Raw genomic sequence first — 15,648 nt, forward strand, 5'->3', positions numbered from 1 at the left:
CACTAGAGGATGTTTCCGTAACCTTTACAGTGGCAATGACGAGATATCTCAAGCAACTTGATGCATTGTATTTCGGCAATTACTAGCTATCTCACGTCATTAAAACCCCCTTATTTCGGCAATGTCAAACCAAGCTGGCTCTGTACAGAGAGCTTTGTTTTCAAACCTGTTCCCACCACCTTCTAATCTGTCAGATCAACTGCCAGTAGGCGGAGTCAGCTTTTGTTCAAAGTTTGACAACAGAAGGAGAGAGGCAGCGTTCTCTTCTTTCACTCTGGGGTAGTATTGGAACATGCAAAACAAGTAAAAACAATAGAAACGGACAGAGTATTTCTCGTACTTGTTTTTTTTTTAATTATTATTATTCTCGGTCATTTTGCAGAGGGTTTGATCATTTCCACTGTGACAGTTATAATGAGAATCAGGGAAGTTTTCAAAATCCACTTAAAAAGTTGAGTATATTGTAGCGCACATGGCACACACACATGCGGCAAAACCAAAATACTCTTGGTTTTGCCGTTCCAAGATGGAGGAGGATTAGATCACATGGTTAGATAAGTGCCTTAGACATCAATCTGTTCAAACTTCACTGTAGGATGTCTTTTAAAGCTGTGTCTTCACTTATAGACAAAATCGCGGGAATATTAACGGACAAATCACGGATTTTGTTTACAGACAATTGCGAACGAATCGTAAGACGGTATATCTATTTTTTTCCGCGTACACACCTAAAAAATATTGTTGCCTCTGTCAAACCGAGCATGATTAGACTGTGTCGCTATTGCAAGCACATTCTTTGCAAATGAATTTCTTTTGCGAAAACGTTGATTCCACAACAGAATCTTTGTTCTAGAGGTGGGTGGGATTCAGTCATTGAAGGAGCTTCGAGAATAAGGTTAGACAAGGTGCTTCGGATTCTTTCGGATCATATTTTGTGAAGTACAAATTAACGTTTCACTCATTTGAGATTCAGTTTTTGAGAGAGTAAGGTTTTGCCAGATCGAGAAAGTAAGAGTGAGAGTAGTATAATAGGGCTTCCTACTGCAAAGATGACGCTATTTGCTTTTCTGCATGGACAGAATGGTGCATAGCAGTGAAAGAAGAGCCAGAAAATACGCTATTAATTATCGTGTTCTTTCAACGGGAAAATCCATATTAAGAAAATGTTTGAAAAAGAGCACCAGAGACCTAGAGACGGAGGAGCACACATACTGATTCCTCAGATATACATACTGAAAAGAGAAAAATAAAAAATTTTGTCGAGATTAATTTCTGGTTTTCTTTGGAAAAGAAGAGTTTCTATTACTTTTACAGCTTTCTCCGCGAAATTCAGCGAATGAGCGGAGCTTGCCTTCATTACAATGAGGCACATTTACCGCGGACTTCTTCAAAAGTTTTCTACTCGCAATAACGCATAATTACGCGTAAAAACGCTTCTTTCGCAGCACCTGCTATTTAATTACAGGCAACATCCACTTAATTTTTCTCATGCTTCTTCCACGTAATTAAAACAAGTAAATGAAACTCGAGCTCAGAATGAGATTCCATGATAATGTCGAGAAAGTCCCGTAGAAACGGTTCGCGAGTCATGTTAAGTCGACGCGAATATCATCGCCGTTCCTATACGTCTCAAAATTTCGCGATCGATCGAGTTTTATTGAATAATTTCGTTATCTAAAGCGGATAACATCAACAATTTCTCCGCAGTAACTCACTTCATCATATGATTAAGGTCTTTCGCATAAATGATTACAATTAAAGTTCTCGAAGTAATAAGCGATTTTAGATACACTCGGCTGCAAGTATAAGGGTCGATCGAATGTAACATGTTCGAGCGGATTTATCGTGATAGACGAAAAGAGATGCATCTGATGTTGAGGCAGAATTAAACGAGCAACCCCTTTGAAGCGAGAAGTACTTTTATAAGATAGTCAGAATACACTTGTTGCTCGTTAGACGAAGTCATAATCATTACAATTCACGCACAACACTAGATGCGCACCGAAACTCTTAGGTACATACATGTGAACACACTTCCCTCCAAACTCATTCGGTACTAAATTGCCGTGGCGATAGAACCAAGTTGGTGTTCGGTTTGGAGGAAAAGAATCGGATAATCATTCAGACAGTTATCCAACTTCTTGTGTAGGTGGTTGATACGTTACGTGAACGTGAATAAGGACTTTCTGTGGTTTATACTCTAAAATGGCAAACTGCATAAAGTAATTATGAATAAGCGATACACTGGTGTACACAAGGGGGGGGGGGGGTTTGACCCTCCCCCTTCTTTTGAGCCGAGATTATAGTGTTCCTTTTATTAAAAAATGAAACCCACCCCTTTGGAAGAAAAAAATGTTATATACTCTCCTTGAGAAAATCCTGCGTACGCTATTGAAGCGTGAAGCGATGTGACTGTGTTGTAGGACAATGCTCGTCCTCATTCGCACCACTTCTGAGTTTTCTGAGTAGATCTGGATAAATTGAAACCATAGATCGGTGCTAAAGGATAGTTGGTGCATAACCTCATAATCATTTTCGTGCTAAAGTATACCGCACACAATGTTCATAATATGGCAATGAGCATTGCCGTGAAATAAAATCACTACACATGAAAGCACGCTAGATCGAGCCAGAATGGCTTTATGCAGATTGCTCAATATGTTGTTGTAACGAACCAACTCCGGTGATTTCTGCCATATCCGCAAGAAGTTAGAATGACTACTGCTTAATCGTACATGCACCTCGAAAACATTTCCCTGAGGAATTTCCAACGGATTCGCACATGTCGGAATGTGTGCGCTGAGTGTATGTGCGGCCCTAACCTATTTATGTTGTCAGAATAACGCGTGCTTCTTGTTCTACTGGTGCTATCATGTGCCTTCTGTATATTTTCAAGTACCCGAACTTTTACGTTGTATAAGTATCGTGTTGAAGGTCCACCTGCGGAAAGACTTTCTCACATGGGATACAAAGTTGGATGACTGTCTGAACGAACTATGACTTTTTCTAACGAACAAAATCAGCAAATAAATACCTTTTCTCGTGGCAGTCTCAACAAAACCCCTCAAACGTATTGCATTAGATCGATCTTCATAATTCGATGTGAAATGTTTCCAGTTTACGGCATCGAAATAAATCACGTAAAGGCGATTCAACCCAGAGAAAAAATAATGTTTGAAACCGACATTTTTGACATCATCCTCCGATACTTTGCCTTTTTTAATCCCGGCGATGAAAGAGGATCGTTCTATATTTTGCAGTTTTGTGCCGTTTTTTTTTTTTTTTTAATAATGTCTCTTCTTTTCTGTGGAGTATATTGAGCTCACGTTGTGTGTATGATGACCAAACAGGAAATTGCCAGGGCAGAGAATCATCTTCGTCTGGTAGGACGTACGGAGGTTCCCCGAGAGCGAGCATTAGTTCTTTGACGTCATCCTCCCAGCAGTCATCATCATCGCTTCGTGACTCGGCTAGGCACAGGTGAGTATTAAAATAACAATAATAATACCCGGATTTTCCAAAAGGCAACACTAAAATTCTTTCTCGGCCTTAAAATATATTCAAAGAACTATAGTCAACACAGAGTAGAGTTTGGTGATGTTGACCTACGAATTAATTCTGAATATCTCTCGAGAAATTGAAAGCGTCGTCGTAAGAAAGAAAAGGGAACCCCTTTTCCTCTCCCCGGACTGCGCGACTTTGATCAACACAAACCGAATGAACGCCAAGAGAGAAAATTTTTTCCGAATATATATATTCACGAATACTCATATCCCGAGACCGAGCAACGATTCTTGTGAATATAATCTCGTTACTGACTTCTCTATCCACTTAGGGACACACTTCACGGAAATTTCCCATCGATTTTAATTCTCGTACGAGTAATCCACTTACTACGCCGCTCTTGTAGAGAGCGAGAGTATCTTCACCACGTTCTAGATGTCATTTGAGACGCTCAAAACAATTCAAGGTGGGCGCCATAGATATAAAATGTTTTCCTGTAGCTTTGATTAACAGTCGGGATAGATACGGAAAGGTTTCACACTAGTTATCCACAGAATGCGGTCAAAAATTCTTAATGGAAAAAATAGTTGGAAAATTTTCCAATAGAGTGCGCTTCTATATACAGCTAAATGTACAGAAAGTTATTTGACGCCTCCAGTATCACCCATTTCAGCAAATTTGTGGCATTCAGTTGTTATCGACCGTAAGAAATCGTCAATACGAAATTCAAAGAATGGTTTGCAAAAAAGTTATTTTCACGAAAGAGGTTTACTCTCACCAATACTCTTACCAATACAGAAAAATTTAAATTTTTGCCGATAGAGGGCTCTGTACGTCATTCCGATAGCAGTGATTTAATCCGTACCGTTCTTCAATTTCTTCCGAGTCCGAAACGTTTGTAAAGCTTGCGCTGGCGATTCGTGACTGATGTAAACCAACCTCACCACTTCCACCAATGTCCACATCACGATGAAAATCTCATGTTTGCGCTAGTAACATGAAAATTCATAAATAAGCTGTTAATGGCGCCAGAATCAGAATTTTAATGCTCGTGACTGGCTCTATTTCGAGCCATAACGGAGTTGAAATTCTGGGGAGACCCATTGGGGACCGCTGTGAAAGGAAAGACAAGTGAGTGACGCATGTGTGAAAAGTGATAGTGCGCGTATGAGGAGGGAAAAGATTTAAATTGTCACAGTTGGTCATTAAGGTTCTGTATCCAAATTATTTAATTTAAATGCCTTGTGAAATGCCGCCACTGCCTTAAGATTTTAGTATTATGATTATTAGTACTTTTGTTGTGAAGAAAGCCTTGTCGGGCAACGTCTTGATGTTCGCTGCTGCTCGTCTCTCATTGGCTGAGACGTGACTCGATCCTACAATTGACTGGAATCTACCTGTGAATAAACTAAGTTAGTAAAAGGCTGGTAGAGTTAGTAGAACGCTTAGAGGTTAAATGGTGCATCCTGCATTTTATAGGACTCTTATTTGCATGTTTTCACAGATTAGCTTTCCTGCAGTGCCTAAAAATTCAAACTAAATTTTTTTTCTGTACTAGAAGGAATTCTCTTCGTGAGAACTTTTTTCTCAAACCGCATTCAAATACACCGATTGCTTCAATTTTTTATGAATTTATTATGAACACATTATGTTATATATCCGGAATATATTCGTTTTCTATGTAAAGCTGTTTGCTATAAATGGCCGGCGCGGGCCACAGCATAAAGCCAGTGCCCTCTTAACGTATGGGCCCACCCGGGTACGGCCAGGGGGCCTCAAGAGAAGAGGGGCCTTTTCTAGGATTTACAAGGTAGGGCTTCAGAAAAACCACTTGGCCCGGGGGCCCATGATACTCTTAAGATGGCCCTGCATGAAGCTCGAAGACACACATTTGTTCCTTGGGCCATGACTTGAAGACCCCTGCCATTATCACTATAATAACATATAATTTTTTGCTGCAGAAGGATTATAATTAGGCTAACTCATTTTATGCCTACCACTTTTAGTGTAAACGAATGAAGAATATTAAGATAGAGAGTATATTGATAAGAATATTAATATATACAGTGATTATAAACGTGTCTATTGAAGTGTCTATTTTATGGCGCTTTATCGTTATGAGTGATTTCGAATAATTTATCCGATTGCTAATTTATCCGTAGGTTGCATACGTTATAAAATATAGAGTCTGATAATTTATTTATGAAATTCGATCGGACCACCATAATCTCGAAACTTTCCCGAAAGTAATTAATTATACATCTAGTAATCGTACGCCAAGAGTGTTATTATTATCAGCACATGCATAATTAATAACAATAGAGGTTCAGTAAACTTTTGGCGACTCTAACTTTTGGAACGACAACGACTTCGCGTATAGCAGTGATCCGTGAATTTCGTTATATAAACTAACTGCCTCTCGTATCTCAACTTGTAAATTCAAATCCGTAGATGAACGAACCGATCAAATGACAATGGAATAGGGAATCTGTAAATTACTCTAATTCCGTTGATGTGTGAACGAAATTCATCTTCTAATCGATTGACTCGTGGTATTTTCCAGGTATGACAACACGAAATCCGGTCTAGCGAAAATAGCAAAGTTGCTGACACCGAAAGAGAAGCCTTCCAGCGTCAAAATGGTTCAGCCGATTACGATACCGAACATGTAAGAGCCAATAATTGATTGGAATATGTTGCCACCGAAAAAACACAAATAATGGTTTTGGATAGTCTACATTGAGTATATGTTTAATATTTTCATTGCAAATAACTGCGACACCCTGAAGTGTCCAAAAACAATCTGGAATCTTCTATTGAACTGAAAAAATCAACGAAAAACGTAAATTTATACATTGTGATTACAGAGAACATTAAACCCTATTCTCGCTGGAAACATGACCAGAAACGCCATCCGAAGGTACGTATAGGAGGTACAGTTTAACAGGGTGCAGCTTCTTTTTTTTGGGTAGAGACTTTCAAAGTCATGGTGTACTTTACTAGCCACACCATGGGCGGAGATACGGGGGGGGGGGGTGCGTGGGGGCATTGCCCCCCCCCCCCAGCGTCAAAGGTGGAGTCGACTGATCTAATGTATATATGTATATAAGAATTGACATCATCATCATCGTGTCCCCCCAGACTTCCAAGTCTATCTCCGCCTATGTTTTGGACAGTGCGGTAAAAACTACGGTAAATATCGTGGTTCTTACCGTACTGCCCAAAACATTGCATAAACATAAGACATTAACGCATGGCCCCAATGAAGAGAAGGAGGACCTCAGAAAAACGAGAAGTAATTGAATTTTACAGGTAGGGTTTCATCTCTCCATCGTGGCCCAACCCCTTGGGCCGCATCAAAAGTGGAATGGGCAGATCTAATGTAAGTGTATGTGTATGAATTGACATCATCATCATCGTGCCCCCCAGCAATAATGACTTTGCCCCCCCCCCCCCAGTCTTCCAAGTCTATCTCCGCCTATGAACCAAACCCTTTTACTTATTACTACACAGGCTTGGTATACCATCGTTTTATTTCTGAAGGGAAGGCTGTGCCGGAATTAATTATTGTGCATCTTAACTGTGCATTTATGTAAGTTTCGGGCAGGTGCTGCCACATATTTTTCAAACACGAACTGGCAATGAGTTATTATTCTCATGAGTGCAATATAAATGTTGCAAGGTCTGCTGCAATCTGTAGTGAGATGTTTTCTAAGAGAAACTGTCTCTCGTCGAGCAATATACTTCATCCGACCACATTTGTGCCGCGTGTAGGGATCGAACCCGAGACGTCGCGATGCAGGGGTGGGAAAATCTGGTACAATTGCTACAAGCTGCTACAATTTCCGACGTCTGCTATATTTTGTTACAAAAACGCTGAAATTATTTAATTCTGCGACATCTTATGTCAAAAACAGAATTTTCCCTTAAGAAACTGAAGTTGCGTCGCAATAGAAACTGACTTTTCGATAACGTTATTTGTCCTCCCCGCAATTTTATTTCTTGGGGCCACAAATGGAATTAGCTTGAGGCTCCCTTCCCAGGATTTGGTGCTCAGGCTTCCAACAACGTATAAAATAAGGTCAAACTATGCGAATTGCCGCTCATCCGCGGAACAATGAAAAAAACCTTCAACCGCTGCTTCCAGCTATTTTTTTTTATGAAGGAAAAATTACTCCTTTGATTGATGTGTTCCTTACATTAATTAATTTTTAAATTGCGTCGATTTTCCCAGACTGGCTGTATTTGACGAAATATTCGTGTATCCTTTAACAGACTGGAAAAGTTCGTGAAAGAACGTATTATCGCACTGGAAAAACAGTAATGACGAATCTGTCTTCACCATCAGGAATTGCTACGCAAAAGCCGTCGGTAAATTCAGGGTGTCTACGATCATGGGAAAAGTGACAAAATGAGAAAATGGTCACGAAATAAGTAAAAAACAGGGAGTGTAAACGCAAATGTACTCGGATTGAATTTTTTGTGAAAAATAGAATCATTCTATGAAATTTCTAATAGTTTAATTATTATTTCTATAGTTTAAGTTAAAAGTAATTTAAGTTTATAGTTTTTAATCACTCTGTTAAATTTCTTAGAATTTCTAATAAATATTCTAAAAATGACAGAGCAAAAGAAGTTATCTCAAAGTATGCTGAATCAGACTGAGGTAATGATCAAAAGCGAACTCAAAAAGAAACTTATTTAAAATATGAAATGGGTAAATTCTGGTAAAAGAAACAAAATCAAACGTTATTTATTTATTTATACAATATTGTCGGCCCTGGGGCCTATACAAGAGGATGCAATTGAAAATGACAAAGGTATTGTTTGATATTGGACAAAAAACTAGCGATAGTGGGGGATTCGACAATACAGCTTGGGAGTTTGTTCCATTCATCATTGGTAAGAGGAAAGAAGCTTTATTTAAAGCAGTCAGTGGAAGCAAAAATAGGTTTTATTTTGAGGGGAATGGTCGAGTCTTCTGGAAATGTAGGATGGTTTGGCTAAGATACCAGAAGTATCTATCTTGAACATTGACCATGGAAAATTTTATATAACGAGGTTAATAGAGAAATGAGACGAAGAGTAGAGAGAGGGAGGAGATGAAGTTCGTTTCGAAGAACGTTCGAAAATGCTTGAAACTGAAGAGAACAAAAGCGCAACAACTGACTTTTTTTTTTTTTTTTTTTTTTTTTGCATTTAGCGGCAAAAACAAGAAAAATAATTGCTTTTCTAATGAGTGTTTCAAGTCTTTCCCGTTGTGATTTTTTTAAAATTAATGACTACCAAGTCTACAAGCTAAATATAAAAACACTCCTTTTCAAATTATTTTGAAATCCGAAATGCCATATGTTAGCCTCTCATTTGTTGATATCGTGAAGAATGTAAAATTATAAATACATCAAGAACACTCTCAAAAAATGTTTATGATTTAAATATTAAAAATAAATAAATGATTTCTTCTAGAGGAAATCTGTGTATTTTGTACCTTGGGGGGGGACCCCATTCTCCTGAGCTTAGGTAATACCGTTTTTTAAAGTAAAAAGTAATCCTGTGTATGCTACTGCATTTGTGTATATAAAAACTGTGTATTTTATTTACTGCCAAAATTTCAAAGTGATACAAAACTGATAAATGCTGCTCAACATTTTTGCTGTTACAAAAGTAATTTGTCCTGCTACGAAAATCAGATTTCCATTTTCCACCCCTGCGTGATGAGAGTCCATCACGATGTCCGTACAGTGACTAGGGATGATATGTTAAATGACAGTTGTGCTAATGAAATGCACCCTTCAACAGAAACCGCAACCGTCGGTATTGCTATGGAAAGGATGCATGCGTGGCTCTGATGCATGCCTGTCATGAATACTGTCCATGCATGTATGACACTAGCGATGCATCGAATGCCGTACGTTTTTCGAATTCTGCGGACATCATCTGTGACAAAATTGTAGGTCTTGCCACGAGATGCATTTCGAAGTGAACGGAACTTTTTTGTCGCGATGGCTTTGGAAGTGTTCCTCAGAAAGACATGACTTTTCTGAGCCCACCTGTATCGTTCGCAAACTTACAACTTTCCAGTCATGTTTTCTCATGTGAATATGATACATTTTGATAATCGCGTTTCTTCGGGGTTTTTATGCGGAGTTACACCTAATATAAAAATGAATTCTAGAAAATCTCTAACTTCAAATGTGTGTGATATTGTGGAAATATCGATTTGACGAGTCCGAAGATGCTGTTCAGTTTGCTATATGTATGAACCATTTCTGATTAGAGTTGAACTGAGAAATTAATTTATAATGGTATGGTAGGTAATGAATAGGCCTAGGTTATATTACAATGTGAGTTATCTGGAAAGAGACTTTATACTAAATAAAATATATTTGAAATTCATGCTGCACATTTATGAGGTGTACGCGGAATTGTGGACAAAGTATGAACGAAACCCTCATTTCTTATGATTTTTTTGTTCTTGAATCTTTGTTTACGGCAGCGAAGTGACGCCATTGCGAAGGTCCGGAAGCGTGGACAGCCTCATGGAGTTTCCCAACTATCACTTGGACATCTCCGACAGATCGAGTTGCAGTTCCATCGTATGCCTGGCTCCTTCGATCTCGTCGACCAACATATCAACAGACTCTCCCGTCCGATCACTGGCCGTGCCGGCCGACGGTCGCACCATTCCGACATCGCCCAGCGTACCCGCCAAGCTAGAGGCGCACAGAAGGGGTGAAATACCATCCTCTCCGAGCGTACCTAACAGACTGGCCAAAGGAGTATCAGGTACGAAAACTATCCTAACGAACGGTTGTGGATAGTACGTAGTTCAATGATTCTTAAACTTTTGTCGCCCGCGGCTCTCTTTCATAATTAATGTTTTATCTGCGGCGCCCCAGAATAGTTTGGCAGATATTTTCACTTATAAAAGAACCAGTTCAAAGCATGAACAAGCACACTGATCAATATATATCCAGCTCACCGCGAAGCACAATTTCAGAAACCACTCTCACACGCGTTGAACAGCACAGGCTGGCTCCTCGTAAAGATTCTACCGTAGAACTTACGGAATTGCGCCGAAAACGTTACACTGTACTTGTGAATTGTATTTAACGTACTTAAAGGTTTCTGAAATATGCATGTGAAATGCACGCGTTCAAAGTGTAGCCAACGACCTTTCCAAATCCGAAATGATAAACAACCGATGTCCAGTGGTGCGTTTTGCGAAAATCGTGGCCAAAAACCCCAAAAACTTTTTTCCGTTCAACCCTGATTTTTTTTTCACAGATGAAGAGTGAATGAAACCCCGCTTCTCGACGCATGTTGTTTTCGCTCATCACCTCTTAGTTTTTGCCCAGAAGGGGCTGCAATATGGTTCATCAGGCAGCAGTATACCGCACATCAATCTAAACGTCTTGCCAAACCGCTCTCGTTCAGAGAAATTTCGTAGCTCTCCAGGAAATTTAGGCCGTTAATTTCTTTCCTTCAAGTGTGTTAGCAACTTAGAAATACAGTACATTTTGAATTTCGTTCTGGAATTTTTACCAAAATCATTGTTTTAATCAAGTCATTAAAAAAAAAAACATTTTTGTCAGTAGTGGTAGTAAAAAAGTGTCCTGATGTGTGTCATCTTGAAATTCCTTAACATACTTTAGCATTATTTGTAGTTTATGAAAAAAGTTAAATTAGCTCCCAATATCTGTTACCCTACTCTGACCAGCTACTTTTCTTCAACATATCCTAGCTGAGGCTCACCTAAGCAAATGCAGAATAGTTTTGAATTTAACAAAATTTCTTTAAAAATTAATTGCAGATTATTAATTAGAACTTTAAATTGAAAACTGCAAAACGTTTCAGGTTATTTTTTTTGGCTTTTTAGTTTCAAACCCAAGGTGCTTCACAAAGAGATTTGACCAAAACACTTATAAAAGATCATAGTTTAAATTTTAAGCATCAATGCACCGATTTATAAAATCGCTCAAATAAATGAACACAGAATGAAGCTTTAAATGCTAAAATTAATCAAATTTGATAGGTGCACTGAAAACGGAAAAATAATAAATCGCAAATCTCGACTGGTCTGAAAAAACACTCCATTTTCTGCGAAGTACTCGGCAAAGAATCGGCAGTGAATCCATATTAGAATTTGCCGAGAGTAATAAGAGAACAAAAACGAAGGAAAATAACTGATTTAATTAAGGAAACAGCAAATACCTAAATGACCTTATCAAAAACTTAAATAAGTTTGAAAAGATTCTTTTTTTTGGAAAAATTCTCAAGAAGTGCTGCATCAATTAATAGCTTTTCCTGATCCATTCATATCTAGCATGAGGAAACAACGAAGAAAATATTTAAGATTAGGGGACGTTCAAGAATTACGTCATCATCGATGGGGGTTTCCAATTTGCTTACTTTTGATGACAAAGGGGGGGGGGATTTGAAAGATGCTTACGTCATCAACCACAGTTTATGAAAATATTAAATATTTTTAATGACATCTTACTCGGTGCGCCAAAAACGAGAAAAACCTTTCGATAGTTTGTGGGCACTTGAAGTAACATTCTCTATCATTATGCCGCGGATCACTTAAATAATCTGAGAATGTGCCGCGGGTAACTTGAGTAATGTAGAACCACACTGGGGGGCCACTTAAGTGATCTAAAACTACGTCACATGTCACTCAAGGGATCTCTGAATGTGTCACGGATCGCTTAAGTGTTCTGGAACTGTGCCCCGTGTTATTTAAGTGATCTAAAATTGTGCCACGGGCCGCTTAAATGCTCTGGAATTGTACTACGGGACACTTAAGCGATCGGTAAATGTGCCGCTTAGTTCATTTTTACAAAATTAGGTTTGAGGAGGGCAGGCCGCATCAGACAACCCCAGGGCCATATTTGGTTCGCGGGCCAAGGGCCTTTATGCGATTTATCATTATATGGCTCAGAGGGTGCGGTCGCAATGAATTTATTAAAGATATAAATTTTGAGTTCATAGCCTTCAAATAAGCCGCTGTGGTGGTCGAGTGGTCATAATGACGGACTCGCATCGCGGGAACCCGGGTTCGAGCCCCACCGTCACCACAGTGGTGGTCGGCTGAAGTTGGTTTTCTGTGGTTCCCAACTTCAAGGCGCAAATGCGAGCCGATCTCCCCGTTAAAAAGTCTCGCCACAGAGAGCAACAGTCCTACAAACAGTTCAAATATTCAGTCACTACAGATCACTCACTTCGCTTCTGAGATATAGATGGCAGCACTGAAAAATCATACACAACACTAGATACGCACTCAGACTGTTAGGTACACGCACTAGGTCCGGCACAACTCACTAGGTAGTAAATTGCCTATGGCAATAGACCTGAGTTGTGCTCGGTTTGAAAAAAAAAAAAAAAAAAAAGCCTTCAAATAACGTTGAAATTAACAGAAATTGATTATAATAGCATATAAAAGTATTTTCTTCCGAAATTTCAAATTTACAAAAAAATGTATTATTTTTGCATTAAAAAAATAAATTTTTGACCGTGGGAAAGGAGCACGAGAGAAACCCCCTATTCCCCCCCCCCCGTGTACGTCTCTGATCCCACCAATATGCGTTAGAATTCAGAGGTGCAGAGCTGATGACGAAATTTTGCTGACAATGGGGGGGGGGGTCAAAAATGGCTAAAAATTTGCTTACGTAACACTTGAACGACCCCTTACCACAAGAAGTCTTCAATAACGCAAAACCGGTTTTGACAATTTAAAATGAGCGGTATTGTTAATAAATTATTATTTATGATCATAATCATGGTATGCAATACAATTAATAATATGGACCATAAGATATTACACCCAGACCTCGACCAGAAATATTTTTTCCATCCATTATGAACTTTTTATTATGAATTTCTGCGTTAAAAGAACGTTTTACGCTTATCTTAACTTCCTATTTCTACTTCTTTTCTAAATGCGAATTCTCTCTAGAATTCTCAACTAATTATTCGTATGCAGCATTCTTATGTAATTTTAGGCTTTAAATACTAACATGTTACTTCAATTCAAATATTATACAGTGTATGTTATAATGGGATATCGTGAACAAATCCATATGCTATGTATTAACCGTATATATAATACAAACATATTTTTTATATCTATTTCATTTCCTTAAAATCCCTTCAATCACATAATCTTCACTCTGACGTTAAAAAAGCATAATATTTCTTGTTCCAAGCAATTTGCTAAAATATGAAACGTATTTCAAAGCGAGTAAAGATTTTCCACCACATTCTTCACAGAAAGCACCGCTTTTGCGGTACATGAATATTTGATTGCATTCTTATATTGACTGCACGCTGTTGTTTCCATTGGTATAGCCATAATAAACTCAGAAGTGTTACAAAGCAGCCTTAGCTCATATTTAGAAGTATGTTTCTCAATTTTTCGATAATAATGCAGATGATATTGCGATAATAATACATATATACACACACATATGTACTGCCAAATACTACTCTTTTTGTTGAATTTATGGGCGTGTGTATCATTTCTCTGTTGTAAAAATTCTAATTCCGTATCAACTCAGGGACGTGCCTAGAGGACAGAGAAGGGATTTTAGACCATTTACCTCTCAGCAAAGCCGAGAGGAAGCGCCTCGAGAAAGTCGACAAAATCAACATCGATCTGCAAGGTGAGAAAAGTTCGCTCCGAATCGAAAAACTTCGAGCTTTTTCTCGCTTACATTCGATTTTTATTACAGTATTTCTGATGGATATCAAAAAAATCGGTTTATTCCTTTTTCTTATTTTTTCTCTCTCCATGATTTAACATAACTGACAGTAGTATAAAATTCAATTTTTTTTTATCGGTTTGAATAATAAGCGATAATTTACGAAGCATCGTTTTCTGTCTCATTCGAACGCAGCGCTCTTTGTGGCAGTGGAGCACAAACAACTCGAAAGGGCAAGAACTATTTTGACGACCACTGACGTGAACGTCAACTGGTGAGTAAAGACATTTTACTAAGTACCGTACACATATCTTCCTGCAGCAGCGTCCAGAATAGGCGAGGCAATTATTCATGAACGGACGAGAATAACTCCAGACAGACTCTTTTAAAATTCGCTCCATGCATCCATCATTCGTTGGTTGGCCTTTACACGCAGCACCACTTCTTTTCAGCAAAAGATTTTACGTGAAACCAAAATGTTTTCTTTTTACCCCTTTTGTACGAGGATTTTCCATCAAAAATTAAAGAAACTGCAGTCGGAGTGGAGTGTTTTTAGTCAAATCCCACTCTAAATAAATATACAGTCGAATCCCGTTTTAACGAATTCCGTTATAGCGAAAATACTCTCGTTTTAACGAATTCCGTTATAGCAAAAATCTCGTTTTAACGAATTCCGTTATAGCGAAAATCTCGTTTTAACGAACACTTTTCTAATCCCTCAAATAAGTTTACATAGGAACAATGCTAGGTAACCTGGAATTCCTTTATAACGAAATTTCGTTTTAACGAAGTGATTCCTCCGGTATCTTGGCGCTCGTTATAACGGGATTCGACTGTAATTCCAAGTAGAAATCGGTTTCGGTTCGTGCGATTCGTTGCTCCCATTGTTTTATCGTCGAAACATTTGCTTCTTTTCTCTCTGACCTTGAATCAAGTTCGACCGGATGCGGATAAAAACAACGCAAAAAATAATACGCTTTATATAATCACGTGTGCGAGCGTTATAAATACAACGCTTGTATGTTTAATGTGCATGATATACAGTGTAATTAATTAATTTGGAGACTTTATTGTTAATTAATTTGTGTTGGACACACCCCAGGTCCACATTTGTACAGATGTCTGAGACTATGGCCGGGATTACACTATAAAAGTTTAATAAAAGTCCTTTTATAAAACTTGAAAAATGCTACCAATAAGAGATCATCGATTGCATTTTCTAGAATGTAACCAATAATCTTATAGGCGGCATTTTTCAAGTTTCATAAAAGTACTTTTATCAAACTTTTACAGTGTAATCCACGCCTAAGATCCAACAATCATAGAAGTCACGACATTTCAGAAACAAGCTACTCGCCGAGATTCTTATCATTGCTGATAAATGAGAGCCCCTCCGTATTTTTGGCACTAACATTGAGCCTCATGGAGAGATAGAGATGGT

General features: G+C 38.4%; 1 protein-coding gene across 1 annotated transcript in view; it reads left to right on the forward strand.

The window, feature by feature from the left end:
• The window catches only part of LOC149064632 (ankyrin repeat and fibronectin type-III domain-containing protein 1-like), a 213,917-nt gene that overhangs the window by 125,394 nt on the left and 72,875 nt on the right, over positions 1-15,648 (forward strand). Inside the window, exons 3-7 of the mRNA XM_089254691.1 lie at positions 3,351-3,480; positions 6,068-6,172; positions 10,001-10,290; positions 14,064-14,168; positions 14,403-14,481. Of these exons, the coding sequence (XP_089110817.1) occupies positions 3,351-3,480; positions 6,068-6,172; positions 10,001-10,290; positions 14,064-14,168; positions 14,403-14,481 (709 nt within the window). The remainder of the gene's footprint in view (positions 1-3,350; positions 3,481-6,067; positions 6,173-10,000; positions 10,291-14,063; positions 14,169-14,402; positions 14,482-15,648) is intronic.

This window comes from Pholcus phalangioides, unplaced genomic scaffold, assembly GCF_987345545.1.
Source record: "Pholcus phalangioides strain wild (caught in Gottingen) unplaced genomic scaffold, Ppha-v1.0 ptg000042l_1, whole genome shotgun sequence".
Classification (NCBI taxonomy): domain Eukaryota; kingdom Metazoa; phylum Arthropoda; class Arachnida; order Araneae; family Pholcidae; genus Pholcus; species Pholcus phalangioides.